General features: G+C 40.0%; 2 protein-coding genes across 4 annotated transcripts in view; both read right to left on the bottom strand.

Annotated features, from left to right (window-relative positions):
• LOC101164834 (formin-2) overlaps positions 1-19,401 on the bottom strand; it is a 47,114-nt gene extending 27,713 nt beyond the window's left edge. For all 3 annotated transcript variants that reach the window (XM_023963112.1, XM_023963113.1, XM_023963114.1), the window contains exons 1-6: positions 17,095-19,401; positions 13,784-15,968; positions 11,298-11,461; positions 7,958-8,110; positions 6,211-6,980; positions 5,646-5,787 (exon numbers count right to left, since the gene is read on the bottom strand). In XM_023963112.1, coding sequence (XP_023818880.1) covers positions 5,646-5,787; positions 6,211-6,980; positions 7,958-8,110; positions 11,298-11,461; positions 13,784-15,932 — 3,378 coding nt within the window. In that variant the 5' untranslated portion in view covers positions 15,933-15,968; positions 17,095-19,401. The remainder of the gene's footprint in view (positions 1-5,645; positions 5,788-6,210; positions 6,981-7,957; positions 8,111-11,297; positions 11,462-13,783; positions 15,969-17,094) is intronic.
• Positions 19,402-19,526: 125 nt separating this feature from the next.
• LOC101164585 (muscarinic acetylcholine receptor M3) overlaps positions 19,527-23,675 on the bottom strand; it is a 97,376-nt gene continuing 93,227 nt past the window's right edge. The window contains exon 3 of the mRNA XM_011484363.3: positions 19,527-22,146. Within this exon, the coding sequence (XP_011482665.1) occupies positions 20,208-22,127 (1,920 nt within the window). The 5' untranslated portion in view covers positions 22,128-22,146 and the 3' untranslated portion in view covers positions 19,527-20,207. The remainder of the gene's footprint in view (positions 22,147-23,675) is intronic.

The raw sequence follows: 23,675 nt of genomic DNA, 5'->3' as shown, positions 1-23,675 counted from the left end.
GAAAGGCTAAAAAAGCATCTTAAAAACACCAAAAACATGATTTTCATCAGAGTGGGTCTTTCAAATCTTAGTATACCATTGTACTTTAAACAGTTCGTGATATGCTTTGTTTTGTTTCCCCACCAGGCTTGGTTTTGTTATTTTTATAGAGAAAAAAAAAATTTCTTATGGTTTACAAGATTCTCTAAGAGGGACAAAATGAGAGGCTAAATCAAGTCAAACACATTGTTGGGCAAACCTGACAAATAACCAACATTCTTGTGACTTGGAAACCACCAGAATTTACTGATATGATTACACAATTCTTTCAGGGCCAAAGAAGCAGAAGAAAAGCTCCTCATAAGGTCTAATTTCACTCAATTGCTAGAGACAGAAAAATAAAAACGAGCCTTGTTCTTCATGTGACATCCTACTTGGTCTGGAGGTAGATGAATGTTCAAAAGGCAGGCTTGTTGCGCAAGTGTGGAGGATGTGTTGTGCGTAAATCAAAAGTGGGACTTCACTGTCTCGGATACCGTCTGCATCATATAACCTTTAAAAGATGTTTGCATTTTTGAGTGAGGGAGGAGATGCAGATACATTTTTTCTGAATTTCTAACCAGTAAATGAACCGGTTTTATTTGAAAAAAGTACTCAACAAATTATAACTTAAAGCAGGCTTTTTTTGCATTAAATTTTCGAGGATGCCTGGAGAGGATCTTTGAGTCATTTTTCTGACAAAAATGTCAAGGAAGCAGATGATTTGCAGCTTCTCCTAACCTTTTGTGATGATAGATTTAATATTTTTTTGGAATCTTTCTCAGGCAAAGCAAGGCCTTTGTTGTATTAATTCCATAAAGCAAACAATAGAACAGTTTAGGAAAAAGGCCTTCTCTAAATATTTCTGGAAATAATTATGACAGAGATTTATGTCTTGCAAATCTCTGTTATGCTGAAGAAATTTAAATATTAACTGTGTGTTTTACCCTTGAAATGAATGTAAAGCAAAATATATTGCCCTCTCCCCCCCACAACAGGATTACAAAGACATCAATCATTTGTGATTTTGCTGAAACAAAATTGTTGTTAAAGTACAAATGGCAGAAAAGTAAATTATTATTCCAAACATTAACCCTACACCCAAATAAACAGTACCTCATAATAGGAATCTGTCCACCCATAAGGGACAAAAAAACTACAAATTTACAGCAAACATGAGAAGAAATAATAAAAACAGAATAAACACATCATAAACTCTGAATCTGTACTCTTAGTGTCAAGTAAAATTAAACTTTTATACTTGAGCTTAGACAGTAACACTTTGCTGAGAATGTCCGGGGAAGTCCTGTCCAACAGCTGAGAAAACAGATGAGAGCTGAAGGCCTTGTGTTGGACATATTTTACTTTAACAACAGGGGTTCTGAATTTTCTGACAAACCAGAGGTATGTCTGAATAAACCCCTTCTGTAATCGAGGCCAAACTTTATTCATTTTAATCGTATTTGAAGATTTTTTGTGTTGGACCGGACGGAAAAGGAAAGGACGGAAGAAGAAAGAGAGATGTGGGGGTGCAGGCCCCTTGGCGACGGCGGCCGTGTCCCCTGGGTGCCGGCTCCCTGGGCCCGGCGGTGCTCTCTCCGCACGGTGGGGGGGTTCATATCACACCTGAGCCGGGGGTGTTCGTGTCCCTGGGGGGTGGGTCCTGGTCCTTGCCCCTGAGCGCTGGGCCCCGCCAAACTTCCAACAGTGGCCGAGCCTGGTCGGGCCATATTTATAACACCCCTTGTGGGCCACCCTTTTTTCCCCGGGGTTCCCCCCTCCTGGGCGGGGGTGACGGGCCCCTGCCTTGCTCCTCCCTGGACCAACCATGGGCCGGGTGGGTGGCTGCCTGGAGTGCAGAGCGGGTCTCCCTTGGGGGGTCCTGGCTCGTACCTGGGGTTGGGGCGGGGGGATGCCCGGAACTCCTGGGTGGTGGTGGGGTGCTCGTCTGGGGCTGTGGGCGTCCTTCTCCGGTGGGGCCCTGCGTTGGGCTCTTCCGGCGCGACGGGGGGGCTGCTTTCCTGGCTGGGCTGGGGCGGCGCTCTCTTTTCCTCCGCGCCTCCCTGCTCTCTGGCTCTGTGGGCCTCGCGGCGGTCCTGCTGGCCCTGGCCTGGGTGGCGGTCTTGGTCGCCCGGGGGGCAGTTGTTCCCTGCCTGTTCCCGTGTGGCGTTAGGGGAATTCCGTCTGCCGCTGCTGCTGCGGCGGGGGTCTGGGTGTGGGGGTGGCTGGGCGCTCCTCCTTCTTTTCACATTCCACCAGCCATTTTAGAAGAACATAAACACTCACCTGAGCACAGGTGTTAGCTCACCTTTGCACTAATAGTTTGCATGATTGAATGAATGAAAGATTTCACACTAGTTGGTTTAAAGGCATAGGTATGCGTTCGTGAACACTATCTGTTTTGTGTACATGTTGACATGTGAACATTTTTTGCAGCTAGCAGGTGTGTTGATAACATTTGAGTGTGTGCGAACAGGCCCCGCCCTTTTTGTACTACATTTGAACCGTACCGTAATGATAAACAACCAGTAAACCTGTCTGCTCTATGCTGCTTCATGGTCTTACCCCCCCTCTCACTATCACCCCCCCCCCCCCTCTCTAACATCCCTCTCTCTTCTTCCCTTCTTTCCTTTTCCGTCCGGTCCAACACCAAAGATTTTCAAACATGGTTGAAATGAATAAAGTTTGGCCTCAATTACAAAAGGGGTTTATTCAGTCATACCTTTGGTATTGTCTGAAGATTAATAACCCCTCTTGTTAAAGTAAAATATGTCCAACACAAGAGGCCCTCAGCTCTCATCTGCCTGCCTAGCTGTTGGACAGGACAAGTACAAAAAAAAAAAGAAAAAAGAAAAAAAAGAAAAAAGAGAGATGTTAGAGAGAGGGGGTAGAAGGGTGATTATAAGGAGGGGGGGGGGGGTAAAACCATGAAGCAAAATAAAGCAACAAGTTACTGGATGTTTATCAATACGGTCAGGTTCAGATGTAATACAAATCCAGAAGGGGCGGGGCCTGTCCACACACACACTCAAATGTTATAAACACACCTGTTGGCTGCAAAAATGTCCACATATACACAATACAGATAGTGTTCACACACGCACACTTATGCCTTCAAACCAACTAGTGTGAAATATTTCATTCAATCACGCAAAGTGTTTGTGCAAAAGTGAGCTAACACCTGGGCTCAGGTGAGTGTTTATGTTCTTCTAAAATGGATGGTGGAATGTGAAAAGAAGGAGGGAAAGTTCCCAGCCATTCCCACACCAAGACTCCAGGTGCGGTAGCCAGAACCCCCCAATGCCACTCGGAAGTAAGCAGAGAACAACCAACCCCGGGTGACCACATCCACCACCCGGGCCAGGGCCAGCAGGACCCACCCCGATCTTAAACCACCCCGAGGCCCCCAGAGCCAGAGAGCAGGGAGGCACGGAGGGACAGAGAGCGCAGCCCCGGCCCAACCAGAAGACCAGCCCCTCCACCGCTCCAGGAGGGCCCAGCGCCGAGCCCCACCCGAGAAGAGTGCCCACAGCCCCAGACAAGCGCCCTCATCACCACCCAGGAGGATTGGGCATCCTCCCACCCCACCCCAGGTACGGGCAAGGGCCCCCCAAGGAAGACCCGCTCCGCGCTCCAGGCAGCCACCCACTCGCCCACGGTGGGTCCAGGAAGGAGCAAGGCAGGGGCCAGCCGCTCCCGCCCAGGAGGAGGGCACACAAGAGAAGAGGTGTCCACAAGAGATGTTGTAAACATGGCCCGACCAGGCTCACCCACAGTTGGAAATTTGGCGAGGCCCGGCACTCAGGGTCAAGGACCAGAACCCACACCACAGGAACACGGATACCCCTGGCTCAGGTGTGATGCGATCCCCGGCTCTTGGACCTTGGAGAGCTCAGGGATCCCTCTCCCTGCGTGGAGAGAGCACTGCCGGGCCCAGAAAACCAGCACCTGGGGGACGCGGCCACCGTTGCCAAAGGCCCAGTTCCCCCTACCAGGGATGGGGTAGGGGACAGATGGTTCAAGGTCCCACCTTCCTTGTGAAATGTGTGTGTGTTTGTGAGGGTGTGTGTGTGCATGTATGTGTGTATATGTTGGAATGTATATTTGGAGGAGTAAATGGTGTATGTACTAATAGAGAATGAAGGTCTTCAACAACAACAGAAAAGAAAAACTGAGAATTAGCAAAATGTGCCAACAAGACAAGCAAGAAGTTAAGGGAGGAGCCGTTTCTTAGTAAAATGTTATTTGGTAACTGACTGGGTCTTAAGTTAAGTGCTGTAGCCTAATATAAACTGAAACCGGATAAACATACCTTTAGGATTTTAAGATTTAGCTGTGTAGTTTAATAAAGAAAATCTGGAATAGTTCCTAAAAACCTGGATTTTCAAACTAAGTTATGGATATCCAACCGATTTTGCCCCATTTTAAAATGTTAAACCTCATCAATGCAGGTATAAATGCGCCAAAAACATCCTAGTACCCCTCATGCATTTTAAAAAATAAGCAATGTTTCTTAAATCTCTAAACAGAAAGCTCGCCCCTTTTCCATCAATCCTTTGTGTACACACTCTCCCACTAGCTCACAGCCAATCATAACCCCAAGCTCACATTACCAGTGCAACAAAAAGGGTGAACAGCCGTTAAGTTTGGAGCTTGGACGATGAAAACAAATATGTAGATGGAGCACCTATGTCACAACTACAGGCTTTTTCCAACCACTTTTTTTCCCCTTTCCCTGATTCCCAGCGGTTTGAATAAAGAAATGGTCATCAACACAAACTTAACCTTAATTTTCTCTATACATGACCATCATAAGACAATGCCACAAGAACATGCTCGAAAACAGGAATTTCCTTGGAGTGAGTCTTTAAAAACTGATCTGAATCTACTTATGTCCAATGGAACAAAATTTTACTTCCTTTTCTATACTCCGATGTATTATTTCCAATATTTTAGATTATTTCTCATCGTTGTTGATGTCTGACACTAGTCTCTGCATATAACTGTCCTCTCTGAGTCTAAATTAGATTTTCTTTCATTGTAAAAACACTAGCTGCTATTTAAAAAAGTCAAATTAAATCACACTAAAAAGAAATGTTCCTTTTTAACAAAGCCAAATTTAAAATCATAGATTTAATGCTTGACTAAATTGATGGACAGATGGTGCGTGCTGGGGAAGTGAGCAAGTCTGACCATTAAACTAAAGCATAAACAAAGTGCATTGGGAGGAACCACACCATGAAATGCAACTCAAAGGCTCCTTGCGCCCCAACTTATTTCCCATTACCCCTTCCCACCCTCTCTCAGCAGTTATCATGGCCATGAGGTTTCCTCACCGCACGCGAGTCATTGGCTTGGTGCCACTAGATGGTCACAAGGGAGTAGGTTGGGAGCCTGAGCTCACACCACATAATAACTGTCTGGCTACAGCAGTTCCTCCTGCCACTCAAAGTGACTTTGGAGTAAAAGTGAGGAGGAAAATGGAAAGGAACTGAACAAGAAAGAGTGAGGGTTGGTAAAGCCCCAGAGAATTTTCGACTTGATGCATGTAAATATTGCTGATATAAAAATTATAAAATCATTTGAAAATGAGGTTCATTTTAAATTTTAATACAGAACATGTGTACCTGTTTGGCTTTTGACTTGGTGATTGTATCAGAAATAGGCTTCTTCTTCTCCTTAATAGCAGTTTTGGAGAAGAGCTCCACAAATTCTCCAAAGTCTACAGATGGTTCCTCAATTTCCTCCCAAACCAGTGGGCCAGTGTTTCTAAAGATTAAAGAAATATGAATTAATAATGCACAAATTATAGACTTAGAATCTGTCACTATATGGTGAAAAATACACAGATAATCTACTTGTTAACATTTGTAAAGTAAAAATATACAAACTTGAGAAATCCGCCGGCAAATTCAATATCAAGTTCCTCGTTATCATGTAAACAAAATTTTGTGTAATTCTAGATTTTCTCGCAGTCAGTTTACCAAACCATATAAGGAAAGAAAAGCTGGTTCAAGTCAAGTCTTGGCTGACCACAATGCTTGGCCTGCATCACTTTTATTTTCCACAAGGTTAGCATCTCCATTACCATCTCCGCATGTGGCCGATCTTTATCTAAAGTGGACAAGCTTCCTCTGAAATCTCTACTGTTGAAAATGTTTGTGCAAATGATGCATATCTATCTTTGCTTACTTTTTCGCATGCAGTTGTATGCGGGTCCAGTAAAGTGGCTTCATTGGCTTGGGGGGCTCTATCACTGCCTTGGCAGGGGCTGCTTCCTGGGGCATCGGCATGGGGCCTGGTGGCGGTGGAGGGCCAAAGCCTGGAGCTGGGGGAGGGGGGCCTATTCCAGGTGGAGGGGGAGGAGGTGGTGGGCCCTGTCCTGGCGGGGGAGGAGGTGGGGGTGGTGGTCCAAAACCAGGAAGTGGTGGAGGTGGAGGGGGTGCAACACCAGGAAGTGGGGGAGGTGGAGGAGGTCCAAAACCAGGAAGAGGTGGAGGGGGTGCAACACCAGGAAGAGGTGGAGGTGGAGGGGGTCCAAAACCTGACGGTGGAGGTGGTGGTGGTGGAGGTGGGGGAGGGCTAGACTGGGTGGCACTCTGCTGCCTCTGCTGGCACGTGCACACAAAGGCATTGGCAGAATTGGAAACGGAAGATGAAGCAGAGGTTGACCCTCCACTCAAAGGAACATCCAACCTCAACCCCTCCTCTACAGGCTGGGTCTGAACAGCGACCTCCTGGCTCCTCTTCTCCTGTCGCGCCACCCTCATGTGGGCTGCCTTTTGGAGTCCATTCCCCAGAGTTCCCATATTTTCACCATTGTTCTTTTCTGAGGATGCCTGTTGTCCCTGCAGCAGAGCAACCTCAATCCTCAGATCATCAACTGTCCGTTCCAGCTGAGGGATGAGGCCATTTTCATCCTCGGAGGATGACTGCGCCGCCTTCAACCAGCTTGATTCTGTCTGTCAGTGAAGCACAAAAACATTTTTAATAGAAGGGAAAACACATATGTTTTATATGCAATAAAAAAGCATAAACTGAAAACAAAGAAACCTGGGAAACATGAAACATCAAACTCGATCGCCATGGACTTTCAAACAAAATCTGATGCTCTCGTTAAAAACATGACCAATTCAACAAGTCACAAAGCTCTATAACAAAGATATGTACTAAAGGAGGCTCTAAAAGTCGGCAGTCTAGACTCAGTCAGACCTCTGGCTCCAGCATGGTTAAAGCAGGGATGAGGGGATACCAAGAGATTTGACCCCAGAGACAGAGAGTCTTACTGGGCCTCGCATGGGAGTGTTGATGTCTCCTTAAACACATTCCTGAGCTGTGGTCACATCACTCCATCTTTGAGCCCATGCTCAGTAAGACTGGCACTGAAGCTTTCCCTTTGTTTTATCATTTCATTTCTAATGAGTGGCCAGATGGTGTCACATCAATATCAAAGCAAGCCTGACCTCTAGTGGGACAAGCAAGGAATGGCATTATTGGAAAAGCCTGAGTTAAAAATATAGAGGTCCAAAAGTAAAAAAAAAAAAGAAAATAAACTCTTTTAGATAATTTGACATCATATTTCATAAATAATTTTTTTTTTCAATTGGTCAATTCTTTAAATCAAGTTTTATTCTTGGTAAGCTGTCATCTCCATCAAAATCTGCAATAAGAAAAACTGAACAATGATGAGAACTACTAAAAAAGAAAACATGTAAATAAGCAAAAAAGGTAAAAAAGACACTAAAAAAATACAATTGTTTTTGCTAATGTGGATTGCTGCCTTCTTTTGACATTTGTGTATACTTTGCAAGTAACCTGCACGTTTTAAAGTTTTTTTTAATCATTTTAGGAGATTTTAGGAGTTTTCCCTCTACATTATCCAAACACACCACCAATTAATTAAATTTTATTAATTGCAATACAAAAGGGTATAACCAACCTGAAAGTGTCCTGCACTGGGTGACTTAGCTGTAGATCGATGCAAAGAAGATCTTAAACTTTGTATGCGGCCTGAGGTTCGTCCCCCATAGAGATCCCACAGGTGAGAGGACACTGGGAGGCCCACAGAGGCCCAGGTGTACAGCTGCTCCTCCTAATTTCAGTTTAAAATACAAAAATATAATTATCCGAGCTTTTGATTACATTTCATAGACAGTTTTATAATAAAAAAATAATAGAAAACTAAGAAACGAAAAAAAATGTAATATTCAATTTGGTCAGAGAAAAACAAAAAACCTGTGTTAATGCATGTTAAAATTCTATCCCAATATAGCGGCAATGTTTATTGTAAATTAAAGGAAAGCCTTCACATTTTTATGACCTGTAATATGGAACAACCTTGGCCTTGAAAGTAAAATGGGGTAAATAGAAAAGTGAAAAGTTAAACATAAATTTATGTTTGCACATAGAGCTTGCCTCAAGATAACAATCTAAAACTCAAGACAAAAATAGTATCCAAAGCATGAGAGAAAAGTGAAGCTATAATAGACTGTAGATCATTAAAAATAAATCATGAAGCGTACATTTTTGAGGATTCATGAACCATAAATCCACGCTGAACCCCTGACAAGTTCAATGAAACTCATAAAGACAGCTGCCAGAAGAAAAGACACAATTTCCCATCATTAATATTACAGGGTTGTCTGTCAGGTGAAGGAGTTTAAAATATGACAGTCATTATATGGAGACAGTTGGAAACACTGAAACACAGATTTATGCTTATGATGCAATACATCTATGGGTTATAATGCACATTTCCACAAAGTGAGCTTAATCCCCCTTGTGAAGGCAACATCCAGGAAACAGTTTTCCGATTTCAGAAAAGTCGTAAAAGTCTAATGAGGTGGTGTTTGCTTTTGGGTCACCAGTGGGTTTTTTTTTTTAACCTTTTTAACTTCCCATATTTTGCAGCAGTAATTATAAAACTGAAATTCAGGAGTGATATGATGTCTCAGGCCTTTGATGGATTCATAAATTACTTTCTCACTCTATAAAGAGTAGTGTGGTCTTTTTATTTTATTAGATTTTATTTAAGTAGCATTACTGTATTTTAAACATGAAATTAATATTTTTGTGCTTCAGTGTTTTTATGACATCTCAGCACTCTAAATGACATTTCCTTATTAAAATATTCCCAATCTGGGAAATATCTTCTGCAGATTTTAGAGCAGATGGCACAACTCCGTTATTTACAGTAAAACTCACGTTTCTCTATTTGGAGACTGCTTTATTTATTTATTCATGCTTGGTGGTTCAACTTCTTTTCAAGTTGACAGATTTATTCATTTATTTTTATTTAAGCTTTGTCAGACTTTAGGACCACATGAAGCGCATGCACAGGGTTTTTGGCTCCCTCATAATTTAAGAGCATCCTTTAAGAATCCTTCAAACGGCCTTGGACATGGAAATTTGATGGCTTTCCTGTCAGTCGAGAAGCCACTGATTTATGAAAATCCTTTGTAAAAACACGGATACAACGAAAACGATACCCTTTCTAAATACAATTTGCATAATTATTGTTTAGTATAAAGATGGGGACTAATCATGTGAGCATAAACACCACTTTTTCCCCGATCCAAAATGTGTGGCCTAACATTATTCAACAGGCTGAATCTTATATTACAATCTCAAAGTTCTTTTTCTGACCAAATTCCGCAACATCAACTCCAGAAACCTGATCTGCAGCTAAATGAAACTCACAAGCTTTTACTCACCCAGTACAATGCCAGAGGGATGTAAACTCATGCCACTCAAAAGGATGCCTCCATTAAACAATGTTTTGACATAAGTGAAGTGGGGGGATTGATTTATATGGGGTCCAAAAATGCTAATTTACTCTAAATCACTAAATCCAGCTCATGGAGTTTTGTCATTTTGGTGCAAGAAAACACCTGAATTACATTTAATTGGTCCAGAAAAAAACAAATAATTGAAAGAAGAAATTGATTTATTACTTTAAATAGGTTGTAAAATGAAGGACAACATGAAAAAGAAAGTAGGAAAGCAAAGATATGGCTTAAATTAATGAAACCTAAAAAGGAGAGTGTTCACATTTTCAAGCTTTTTAAGCATCTAGGCTTATAAAATAAAACGAGAACACTGAGATTTCTAGTCTATATGCAACAACAGACGTTATTTATGGCCATGCCTGAATAATGCAATGACTTCAGGGCAAGACCATAGTGGGGAGTATTCTGTCCAATCCTGACATGATGAGCTTTTTGCTGGCAAATACAAGCCTAAGCCTAAGGCACGTGGAGCCATTGCATAACACGGTCAGCAGATGGTCTACACAAGCACAATTGTGAGTTTGAGTGTGCATGAGATTTTGTGTCAGAGAGAGTACCATTTATGCAGCCATGCAAGGAAATGTCTGAACATATACAAGTCCCTGGGACTAGCTTTTAATCATAATTGCAAAGCATTTTCAGTGTTGTCACTCAACTGCAGATTCTGCACCACAATTGCTGCTGCACAGTAAATAAGCAAAAAAAAAAAAAAAAAACCAAAACCCTGATTTTAATCACTATTAAGAATTATATAAAAACAAAGGTTTATGTCTGTGGATGGCATATTTATTTTTTATTTTATGAATTTTTGTACAAACCCAGTGTCATCATGTGCATTTATATCTATAAAGGAGTTGCATTGTGCAACTGGCATATGTGTAAACTAAATATTCTTAAATTCTAAGTTTTAGAAAATAAAAAGGACTAAGTAAAACTTAAGATTATTCATCTTCTGTGCTGCCACTCAGTCTTAAATGCATTAAGCTTAAGGTTGATCCTTTTGTCTACTTTTATGTCTTAAAATCAAGATATTTTCCCTAAAATGGAACCTATTAAAGCTAGGAAGATTCACAAACAGACGAATGGATTTTAAAAGGAGCCTGAAGAACAGAGATTAGTGAACGACTGAGCAGAATAGTGTAATGCATTAGTGTTAAGCATGGCCCTGGCAGAAAGGAGAATAAATGATTCATAAAAACAATGTTCGCATGGGCACTCAGTCAAGATGGATCACTTCTCAGGTAATGACTGTCATCACGGCACAGTAAATAGAGCATAACTCACAAACTGTGTTTTCACATCAGTTTACATTATAGTGTTTTGAAATAAATGAAATTCCATAGATAGGCAAGATGAGGCATAGTTGTCTTCCAACCCAGACTTTAAATTGTTGCGTGCATTAATAAAAAATGGCATTAAAAAAACAAGCTGTATCTGCTCCAATAAACTGAATGTCCTTTAACATCCAGCAGTGGATGAGAGAAGACTCACATTGAAGATAACTGAGACAGTGCCGTCACTGTGGTGCTCGGTTGTGCTGTCGCTAAAGGGGTTCAACAGGCCATGAGCAATCATTCGCTGACATAGTTCCTTTGCTTCAGTCTCCACAGATTCGCCTCCATGATGCAAACAAAGTCTGTCCAACAGCGTGCGACCTGCCAAGAGAGGAACAAAAGTGCTCAAACTCCCAATTCTCTTTTTTATACTTTAGTGATCATTGCACATTTCAGATTTGGATGTGATAATTGAACACCTACATGTGCAAAGTGAGCTCACACCAGTAACGCGTAGGTGATGGGAGGTGGTGTTACTGGGATGTGCAAACAGTTCTAAAATTGCCATGTGATTTTCAAGAGAAGACACCTTAACATTTGAAATTATCTTCTTTTGTGTGTAAAAAAAGAGAAATGCTTGAACTCAAAAGGAAATGGCTCCTTGATCTGCTCAAACAGTGAATTTTTTAGCAATGGTGACCATGCATGTGCACATATGTAATTGTGTGGTGCATGAAATTAAAGAGAAAAAAAAGGTCGAGTTGAAAAACAATGAGAGTCAGTTTCTTTTGCTGTGGATCATTTGGCTTTTTTTACCCTCCTTTTTTCTGTTAATCTTGTCAGTTGAGGACAAGACCAAACCAATTATCAAAGTCCCATGACTGGAAAATCTCTGGATACACTCTAGTATTCCAGATTATATTAATAGAAAACATAGGCAATAAAAAATATTTAAAAGAAATTGATCAGTTTCTTTTTTTTTAATCTAAAATAAAACATTCTATATTCTATGTAAAGAGCCCTAAAACTATATTTCAAGCTTTCCATCTAACCTTCAGTCCTTCCACTTAAATTGCATACAATAAAAATATATATACATAGATTTCTGCAAATACCACTTTGTGGTATTTGCAGAAAAATATAATTTTCCAGTAGCTGAAAGAGAGGGTTTACCTGATGAAATTCAAATGCAATATATGTCATAAGTTGATTGCATCTTAATCTTTCACTAGTGTTTATTGGTGTCCACTATGCAGGTATTTGTGTACTTCTTAAAACAGTCTGCAGTAGTTTGTAGGGTGGTGGGGGGGTAGGTTTCGTCTTTCTGATTTATGAACACAGACAGCCTTTAGATGACAGCTGAGTTCCTGTCAGCGTAAACAACACACAGCATTAGGAACCATCAGACTGTATTTATGCACATCATGTTCATAGCTGAGCATCTTCTTGAACAAGTTATATTGTGAACTAAAAATCGTTTTTGTAAACTGAATATTCACAGGTTTATAATTGAAAATATATTTCTGCATAAATACCAACTTTTAGAGCAGGAATGTCAAACTCATTTTCACTGAGGGCCACATCAACACGGCGGCTGTCTTAAAAGGGCCAGATATAACTAAAACATGTAACTAAATGTAATGAAAAATAAACGTAACTACTCCTTAATGTTAAATAACTCATTATTTATTTACTATAACTTTTTAAAGTGACAATTACAGTTGCATAGAAAACATTTGTTTGCTTGTTACTCTAACATAAATCCTTTTAAGTTTGATTCTCACAGGTTAGATTATATGGACAGTGTTTAAGTCCTAATGTATAGTTGCCCAATCTGAGATTTCAAGTCAGTTTCTCCCTAGATATATAGAAATACATACTAATTTTTATTTTTTATTCTAAAAAATTAAAAACTTTTATGCTCTTGCGGGCCACATAAAATGACATGGCGGGCCACATTTGGCCCGCGGGCCTTGAGTTTGACACGTGCTTTAGAGGATGAAAAATTCTTACCAAAAAAGAAAAAAGAAAAAGGAAAAATGGGAAATTAACTTGTGTACTATGCGTGTGTAACTATGTGTACCTACAACAAGGAATATTGCTATTTATTTTTGTTCAAATTAGGGGTTACCATGCTAAAATATTCTACATCATATTTTTAAATAAAGCATATTTTGTATGCATTGCTGTTCTTAATACAGCCACATTCTGGTTGATGTTTATGTGACAGTGTTTGATTTAGAACATGAATTGTTTTTGGAAAATTAGCTTAGAGCAAAATTCTTCTATTTTATTTTATACTATACTATAGGGAGAAGTAAACTCTGAATGCATTACCTACCAAATTTCCCACTATCCCATCCCCTTTAAATTTAGATGATGTAGTTTATAAATACTAAAAGTTAAAGGGACAAAACGTTAAGATATAATGTTAAATGAAATGTTAAAATAAAAATGAAAAAAAAAAATGAATTAAACAAACAAACATATTTAAACAAAAAAAAATAAGCTGCAAATAAATATTACAATTATGTTGGAGCCACTCAAACAGGGGTCACATCAAGCCCAGGATTAAAGGGATGTATGTGCTTTGCTGCTATAGATTTTGTTTGGGATTATAAATGTATAAATGTAAGATTGAGTCTCATCTCTACAGGGATTTAAAGTAAGACATACAAATCAAATGTTTTACTTGTGACTCACCTGAAAACACATCCAGGTAGGGTGTAGATGAAGTGGAGGTCTTCCTCCCGTACTGTGCTCTCTTGGAGCCTAGTGTCCAGTAACTTCCACCTGTGGGACTCTTCTGGGACTCTGGGGCTTTAGACACATCAGGCTGATGTCCTGCCAGGTCATCGGCTTCTGTAGACCAGTCAGCAAAGATGCTGTGGGGGCCATCAATGGAGCATGAACGCTGTTTTCGCTTTGCCAACCCCTCAGCTTTGCTGGAACTCAAAGCAGCGGTGGCATTCGCTTTCCTTGGCACATTGGGACTGGTGATGGGGGAACCAATGGGAGAGGTGAGCTGTCTGGTTGTCGTCTTAACATATGAGGGGTGGACTGGGGGGTAGAGTTTGACAGTTGAAGAGGAAGTTGCAGATGTTCGTCTCAACTCAGAAACAGGAGGGCTATCTGGCATCAGGTGGCTTATAGACATGCTACTTTTTCTCCTTGTGAGGGATAGGAAGTCTCGTTTCCCGCTGTCCCCTTCATCCCGATCAACAGAAAGGTCCATGCTGCTTAGACTCTTGTGTGTCCCAATTGGGGCTGTTCCTGAAAAAGCTGGGTCTAAATGGACAGAAGGCACACATACGCTTTTGCTCTGTGAGGTTGGATTGCCGTGACAACGCTGTGGTTTTTCTGCAGGACTTTCCAGGTCATCTTGGGGCTCCTCAGCACTCTCATATGAGGTGGTGACAGTAGTGTCTTGGAAGCTGTAAGTGCTGTTAGTCTTTGGAAAAAGGCTGTCGCTGCTTCTCTCTGTGTTCAAAGCTGAAGACAGAAGACTGCTCTCACCAGATGAATGTCTTGATGTGGGTATGTCACTTTCATTCTCATCTTTTTTATCCTGCAACAGTTGATCTAAACTTTCACTGCTAGCTGGGAAGGAGAATCCTCTCTTGTCTAGATTAAAGAGCTGAGGAGGTTTTGTGTCAGGAACTTTACCCATTTCAGAGGCCAGGCTATCATTTAAAGCTCTGGGCAGTGTTCCTGTTCCCCTCCCATTGGCCTCACACTGGTTTTGAATGGCCTGCTGAATGTCAGAGAGCAGGTCCTCAGTTTCTGCTGCTGCTGAGTGAAAACTGTACAGGTCAGCGTCTGACTCTGAGCTTATCTTCCGGCCAAATCCCTCCACAGACTCTCGATTGTCTTCATTTAACGGGCTTACATCCCCTTCGTCAGAAAGCATAAACGTCTCATCTGCCAAAAAGCTCGATTCCGCTCCAGACTTGACCTCCATCTTGCCCACTTGTGCCGATCCCTTGTCTTCCATCATGTCATCCTTAGTGGGTACTTTTACCCTGGATAGACTCTTCCTGATCTTCATGCCAGAAAAAACAGAACCCTTTGACTCAGATTTTGGTTTCTTTTTCCCACTGGGTTCCGCTCCTGCTTTGCTTAGCTTACTTTGGGACTTTTTAAATTGTTTGTCCAGCTCTCTCTCATCAGCCTCACCGCCACAGGAGACATCCCCTGCTGTTCCGCCACTTCCTGCTCCTTTTTTGTGCTTGGTATCCTGGTTCCCCATGTTCCTGAGCAGTCGAACACCCTTTGCTAGGAGGCCATGCTGTTGGTAGCGGGGTAGAGCCTGCTGGGTCTCCTCCTGGGCTGCTACTAATGCCTCTTGGTTGGTCAGAGCTCTCCCACTGATGGCTAATCCCTGCTGCCGGCTCACCGCAGTTAATGGCAACTGTGAGGATGATGCAGGCTCCCCCAGCACTGCTGATGATGAAAGGAGGACGAGACTGGCACTGACAGCAGCAGGCTCACCCCCCCTCCCACGCACGGTCTCGCGCTCTCTCTGATCCTTCCTCTCTTTTTGCCCCTCCTTTTTATCCCCATCTGCTCGTGCAAGCTCGGGTGTCTTGCATAACGGACTGCTGATGGAGCGAGCCAGGCGCTGGTGTTCAGGGGTTTTTGTTCCCTCTTCATTTTCAGCTGGACTGGGTTGAAACCACTTAGGACTGTGCTGTTGGTGTTCTAAAATGCAGTGCTGCTGATTGATAAGTGAGTGCTGCTGTTTGTGGAGGATGTGGGTAACACTGCTCTTCCTCCTTCCTTTGAAGGTAGTGGTGAAGAAGCTTTCTTTGAGAAAGGGAACCTGTGTCTCAACTGTTTTAATAGTGTGCATGATGTCCAGTCTGTCTTTAGCAGGAAGGGTGAGAACCTGTGAAGGTATGAATGAAAGGAGGGCATTTCATTTTAACCTTCATATTCCCAATAGTTGAGAAAACATTCAATGTGGCAAAAAATTTGACAATACCAGAAGGTAAGCACAGGTCCTATGCAAACTTTTCTATTAATAGGTAAGAAAAAAAATTTGTGGTTTAGTTTTTGCTGGTAGTAAACAAACAAAACAAATAGTAAATTTATTCTTGCTTATAGTAAAAAATAAATAAATAAGTCACTTCCTTTCACCCATGGCCTTTTTTGTTTTACCTTCAGTAGTTGACCCCTGGAACAAGATGGTAAAACATTTGTTGACTTGGGTGTGTCTTTTAGATTGATGGATCGATCAGGATTTATTATCATACGGCTTACACTGACATACAAAATGTGTTCCACCACAACCCGAACAAGATCAGCCATACAACAGAAATACACACATACTCGTAAGTAAAATGTTTCAACTCTATCATGTTTATCGCTGTTTCAAAGATGAACAACACACTTAGAGCAGTTGTAAACCTATATTTTGACTAACTACTGTAATTTAATAAATACCAGGTTTTACAATCAGATCAAGAAAGCATCAAGACCAATTGAGTTTACAAATCATCAGGAGAAATAGTTCCTGCTCTAAACCTTTTCTTTCTTAAGCTTAAAAAATAATTTTGATTTGTTCTTAAATATAAATATTTTTAAAGACATATATTAACTTGTTTCCCTGACTGAAAACTTTACTGTTATGGCAGAGAAAAAAGCGACCTACTAAAAAAAAACAAACAAAAAAAAAAACAACAACTTTATTTGAATAACAAGTTTGAATGAGTTGACAGATTTCAGTTGTTAAAAACTACATGTCTTCTATCTACAATGATTATGATTAAAGGAATCATGACTGAAGACTCATACCCCTGCTTTAATTGATCTTTTTTAGGTTAAAAATGTAAATGCTTACACTTATTTTTTCTTCCATTTTTGTTTAACATACACCGCCCTAAAGAAAGGAAATGTCACAAACTTATAATAGTTCTACTCTTTATCGTTACGTTTACCACATACACAGGGAAAACAAGCATGCTAGCCTTCTTTGGTAAACATTTTTAGATATAAAAATATGCTGTACTTGCCTGACGTCTGGATTCTTCTCACTGAATCTAGACTGACTGTGGAAAACAACACAAACGGGTGTTTGTCTTCTCCTGCGAGCAGCTCCTTAGCCATGGGTCACATGAAGTTGGTATTTCCCTCATCACATGTTCATCTTCTTTTTAGTTCTGCAAGACTCCCCTCTCCAACTTCATCAGACCTCATCACGGGAACAAGGAAATATTAAAAAAACTAAGAGCGGATGCCTGTTTATTTGTTTGTCTTTTGCAACAGGAGTTGTGGTGAACAATAAATTGAATATCTTATGAAACAGAACTTAAGCTCAACATTCTAAACTGCTGGTGTGACTTAAGTCCTTTCTAATTGGTCAAGGAGCTTCAGCTGGGGATTCTCAGCATGACACAGAAGTGACTGCAGAATCACATGAAAAAAAGCACAAATAATCAAAATATTATAGAGTTAAGTGAGACAGATCTTGTTTAATACACACAAAAAAAACTTTGTTACAGACTGAAAGAAACCCTCTAATGCATGAATTATGATAAAAACAGGTAGGATTTTTTTAGCTACGTTTTTATTCATCTTTAGGGATACAAAATGGAGCTGTTTAGAAAAAAATGTGATATCTTTGAATTCTACAAAGATATGTTTACCTGTCCACTCAGAGGTACTTTATGAATTTTTTACAGTAAGAAGCATCAATGTTATTTCATGGTAATTTGTAGGAATAATTGTAAATCATTTAAGATATGGTTTCATGGTGTAATGGTGGTTTCTTTGTCTCTACAGCTTGATTCATACATGGTTAGAGACGATGTCTCTGAACTAAGAATAGTGTGACAAAAGTAGCAGCATCAGTCTTCATACGATCTAGCTTAACACCAAATCTGAACTGTTATTTCGGAACTGAGCGTTTTCTCTTTGCTTATTATATTCTAGTATATATCACATATTTGCTATTTAAGCTGTACATTGTAGTAACCCCCATGCACGAAAGAGTTAAACACTGAATATAAGACAAAGCTAAAAAAAAACTTTTAAAGCTTATTGAAAGAGCAAATTTCAATCTGTTTTTGCTCTCCAAAAAGTAAAAATCTTTTTTTTTTTCAACCAAAACTGATAGTGTCTGAAACAATTTTAAAATAGTCTAATGCAAAATATGCACCAGAATGAATTAAAATTTGTAGATCAACATTTTTTCCAAACATTAACAAATCTCATAACTACAAAAAATAATCCGGGAATTTTTCTTAAAAAGAAAAAAAGAAAAGAAAAAACTACTAAAAAATACAAGTAATATTTAATGTGATGCATTTGAAATTAAATTGATTAAAATTAAATTTAAAATTTTAAATAAATTTCTGGAGAGTTAAGACCAGATACATTTTCATAAATCTTTGTTTTTTATTACTGTTTTAAAATAAATGTATCATTGACATACTTGGCAAAAAATATTCAACATTTTTGTAGTTTACATTCAAAACAATAAAAAGAAAAGTTTTTAAAAAAATCACGTTTTATAGATCATGTTTTGTGACATTGGATCACACTGTGTTCAGAGCAGGCAAAATATCACAAAAAGACTTTTTTTTTTTTTTAAATACATCTGATAACACATCAGTGACAGTCCATCCAGGACTTCTGCACCCATCATCAATAAATTTTTCCTTTAGTAAGAGAGTTTACATTTTATTTTCAGTGACCTTTGCACAATATTATAGTAAAAAAAAATGTGTAGCAAATACTGCAAAAGCCACTTGCCTCAGATAAGAATAACATAATGTGCAATACAAACAATAATTATTAAAGTATGATAATAATGTAGACTGTTGGCTATTTTGTGGTGTTAGCTGACTGTTTTAAAAGACCAACCTGGTGGTTCTGTTAACCATAACAGCCATATTTACAAATTGAATAATGGAACATGTTGAAGAATTGGCTGTTCCAGAAACATAAATTGAAAAGAGAAGCCAACATTTTATATCTCTAAGGATTCCAGGGTTTCAAATTAGGTAACAAATGTTGAATTTTTTATCAAACCAAAGTGTTTACAGCTTGAATTTACTGTAATAAAAAAAGTGCTGAAAATATTATACCAAGTTCCTGCGCTTCTTAAACTTGACCACTAGAGATCACTGTTGTTCTGTTGTATCAAAGAGGATACGCCTGATAAAACGTCTCAGCTAGGCAACTTTGAAATGCCAAATGTACATGAAAGTGTCTCATCATAATCATTACTTTAAATGAAAAGTACAAAAAAACACATCCAATGTACTTATTATCTCCACCATACAAATCACAATAATCACATTGAACACAACAGCAGTTCACTGACTGTGGTGCCACACATAATATTCACTATTCACTTAATCAAAATATTTATATTTTTTTGACTGGCTCAATGTTTCTGGATCACTTAGAAAATGAAAGAGAAATGTAATAAACATAATGGTTTTTTGCTGACAAAGTATAAGAACACAATTTCATAAAGTCATATCTCATTAGACACAGTAAAGCTATAGCCATGCTGAAAGGTAATTCACTGAGGTTCTGATAAAGACACATGCCAGTCAAGAGAAAATTACTGCAAATCTGTAAAATGTAGATGTCTGTAAACACCAACCTGTTTCTAACCTTGGCTCCGAAGAACACATTATAGACACATTTCATTTGTTTGAAATGCAAAATCATTCTGTACATAACAAATCTAGGTACCCACAGTAAGAAATTACAACAGATGTGATACCGTGACCTTGTAACACAGAGACATTTTCTATTTGTGTCAGTTGCACTTTCGTTTTTCTCCTGCAATGCATTTTAAAAAGCCCTTTTCTTTTATTTTCCCCTTATTTTCACCTTCAGGTATAGTAGCATGAAAATAGTAAGGGGCTCTACAAGGAGAACCAACACAATGATTTTCATTTCTACACTTCATCTCAGGTTAACCCTCACACACATCTTTGCTGAATGGATGCACCGAAACAAACAGACTGTGAGATCGCCACATTTTGTTGCTGTCACTAAACACAACAGCCGAAAATGGACAAGACGGATCTCTAAGAAACAAAATTCCTTTCCAGGTTCCATGTTTAATTTTTTATTTCTTTCACCAAACATCCTCATCGTCCTTCCTTTACGTTGAATCTCTGGGAATCCGTCTGTGAAAAACCACAGATTGTCTCTGCTGAAACTGTTGCTTCCTCCTCTTTTTCTGGTCCCAGTGGCATAACAAGATCATCTTAAAGGTTGTACGGAAAGTCTTGTTGCACAGCGCATAGCACATGGGATTGACTGTGCTGTTGACGTAGCACAACCAGTAGCCCACAGCCCAAAGAGTGTCTGGAATGCAAACCTCACAAAAGGCATTAATGAGCACCATGATGTTGTAAGGGGTCCATGTGATGATAAACGCTAAGAGGATAGCACTGAGAGTTTGAGCTGCTTTTTTCTCCTTCAATAATGACATGCGCTTCCTTTTGGTGATTTGAGTCCGAGTCCGGGCGGCAAAACGTTTCGCCAGAGCTGCGTCTTTAAAGGAAATGGGGACAGTGGGGGACTTAGAAGCAGTGTTGGTGGTGGTGTTTTCAGATGCAGTGGTAGGAATTGTTGGTGTACCAGCCCGAAATCCTTGGTTGGAGTTGGACTGGATTTTAGACAATGATTGACTCTGGCGTGAACGGAACTGTTGGTGGTAGCTGTTTTCTGTACTGTTTATTCCCTCACTTGCCTTAGCGGCGGTGGTGTTTGAGGTGACAGTCGAAAGGCTGTCTGGGTTTTGCTCAGCACCTTTCAGAGGATCTTCTTCTGAGACTCCATCCAAATCCTCACACGACGTGAGCTGAGAATTGACTGCAGCCTTAATACCAGGTAGACTTAGAACGATGGAGAAAATTGCGTGACTCTGGGAAATCATCTCTTTCCCGGTACAGTCTTCCTCATCTGAGGAACCGGAGTGGTCCAAAGAGACAGCAGCATCATTGTTGTTCCAGCTGTCACTGCTGCTCTGGTCTGGATCTCCGTCCCCTTGACGGATACTTCCAGGTCTCCAAGAACGAACCCCATGCCAACAGTGAAAGCGACCAACCAGCTCTTGACATGTGCTCTTTTTCTTAGACAACCTAGTGAGCTCGTAACTACTACAACTTCTAGAACTGCCGGTCTGATGCACATTCCTCAGCTTCCCAACCCTTGTCCCTACCCCTCCACGACCCACAGAACCCTGCAAACCAGCCAACTCTTTGGAACGGTTCTGCGTCTCTTTGTAAATCCGCCAGTAAAGAACGCTCATGATGGTCACAGGTAGGTAGAAAGCTGCCATAGCCGTGCAGAAAGTTGTAATTGGCTCTGAGAAGAACTGAATGTAACACTCATTTGGGGGCACTGTCCTTTCACCCACAAAATACTGCCAAAGCAGTATTGCTGGGGCCCAAAGAACAAAAGAAACAAACCAGGCTAAACCAATCATGATCCCGGCTCGCCTGGTGGTCCGTTTGGCTCGGTAGGTCAAAGGCCTTGTGATTGAAAAGTACCGATCAAAGCTAATGACCAACAGGTTCATGACTGATGCATTGCTAGCAACATAGTCAATCGCCAACCAGATGTCACAGGCCCAGTTACCCATCGCCCAGTAGCCCATAATAAGATAAGATGTGTATAAGTTCATGGATATGATCCCTATTATCAGATCTGCCACAGCTAAACTCAAAAGAAAGTAGTTATTGACTGTCTTCAGCTGGCGATTCACCTTAAAGGACACCACTACCAGGATGTTGCCAATGATAGTGACCAGTGACAGCGTGCCTGTCAGCAGGACAATGAGAACCACTTGCCAGACAGGGTGACCACCCAGGGGATCAAATACTTTTGTGTCAGTTCCATTTTGGAGAGTGTGGTTGCTCCCAAAACTGGAGTTATAATCGATGGTATCCGCATTTAAAGCTGACCAGGGGTCTCCTTTGATTTCTCCTTGATGAAGAGCATTTGATTGCGGGTAGGTTCCTGCCTCCAGTGGTGAAGAGCTGGCAGTCAGTAGGTCTGTACTGTTGGAGCTCATTTTTATGTTGTGGCATATTCTGGAGAGAAAAAAATAGGAAGAAAAAAGAAATTAGTGGTGACAATAAATCAGTACTGAAGGTGGGAAAAAAAGAAAAAGCACATAAAAGTGACCTATAACTAAATCTGAGGACGATCTTTTTGATCGCTAAGAAACAAACTAAAGTCATGTTCATCTCTACCAGTGCCTGAGCTAGCAAGGTTAAACAGCTTCCTTTGAATGACAGAGTGCCTTCAACATAAATTTCCTGTGACATTCAACAAATTAGGGCACACTGATCTCAATGAGCACTAGAAGACATGCCACAAACATGAGATGTTGAGATTCCTCTGGTTTTTCATGTATGTTTGTTTTGATTTAATTTAGCCCATTTGGGCATAATGCATGAACATATATCTCAGGAAAGCCATCTTGTGAGATGGGACGATAAAAAAAATGCTGTATTTTGCTTTAAGTGTAAAACCCTCTTCTTGAACCTCTCCAGACTCTTACAAACACCATTAACACAGAAAAGTAAGAACACAGCCGTTTCATGCAGTATAAAAGGGGATTTGTCTCAGACAATATTTCATCCACGACAGAAAGGCATTTGAAGCTGGGTCCTGCACCTGGGATTTAAATCTTAGACCTCCTATAGTGCTGTTGAATGAGCTCAACAGCCAGCAGCATCTCACCGCCGCCCATGACACAGACTGCAGGCTGCTACTTCTATTATCGGCGAGCTCCTGCTGTCTCCGCCGCAAACACATAACACCTCATTCATACGCTGATAGCACAGTGTCACATTCACTCATGTGCAATTGATCTCAGATTACATTAAGCATCTGTACAAGGTAAAAACATCTAGATATTAATACATTTATTTAGTTTAGCCTATAAGAACCCATGGTGAAATCAGTGTAACAGAAAAATATCAGAAATGGATTCTGTGGTCAACTTGGTTTGGGGTAAAACACATATAATTGTATTTTTTATGGATTAAGAAGCCAAAAAAACAAATACTGGAGTTGCAAAGATAAAAACAAACAAAAAATTATATTTATATATATATATAATTTTTTTATAATTAATTATAATTTAATTATATATATATATATATATATATATATATATATATATATATATATATATATATATATATATATATATATATATATGTATATATATATATATATATATATATATATATATATACAGTATATTTCTTGCAAAGAAATGACAGACAGCATGTATTAAACCGCTTAAATGAAGAGTTTCTACTTAAACTATTTTACAAAGGCAGGATAAACAATAAATGATAGAACATTGTTTTACAAATGAACATCACTTAATTGGCCGATGAAGAAACATGTGTTTGCTTGAAGATAAAAATGGTTCAGGGGGAATTTATCCACAAATGGTTAATGAATTATTTGATAAAAACTTGTGTTTAAATTGTTTTTACTCAAAAGGGAGTTTGTATGAATTCACAAATGATGAATTAATTTTCCTCATCAAGGGAATTCACAAACACAGGCAGCTTAGAAAACAAGGAAAGGGAGTCTCTAT

The sequence above is a fragment of the Oryzias latipes genome, chromosome 15 (genome assembly GCF_002234675.1).
Source record: "Oryzias latipes chromosome 15, ASM223467v1".
Taxonomy (NCBI): domain Eukaryota; kingdom Metazoa; phylum Chordata; class Actinopteri; order Beloniformes; family Adrianichthyidae; genus Oryzias; species Oryzias latipes.
The sequence above is the reverse complement of the archived record's forward strand: the minus strand, read 5'-3'. Positions and strand labels throughout refer to the sequence as shown.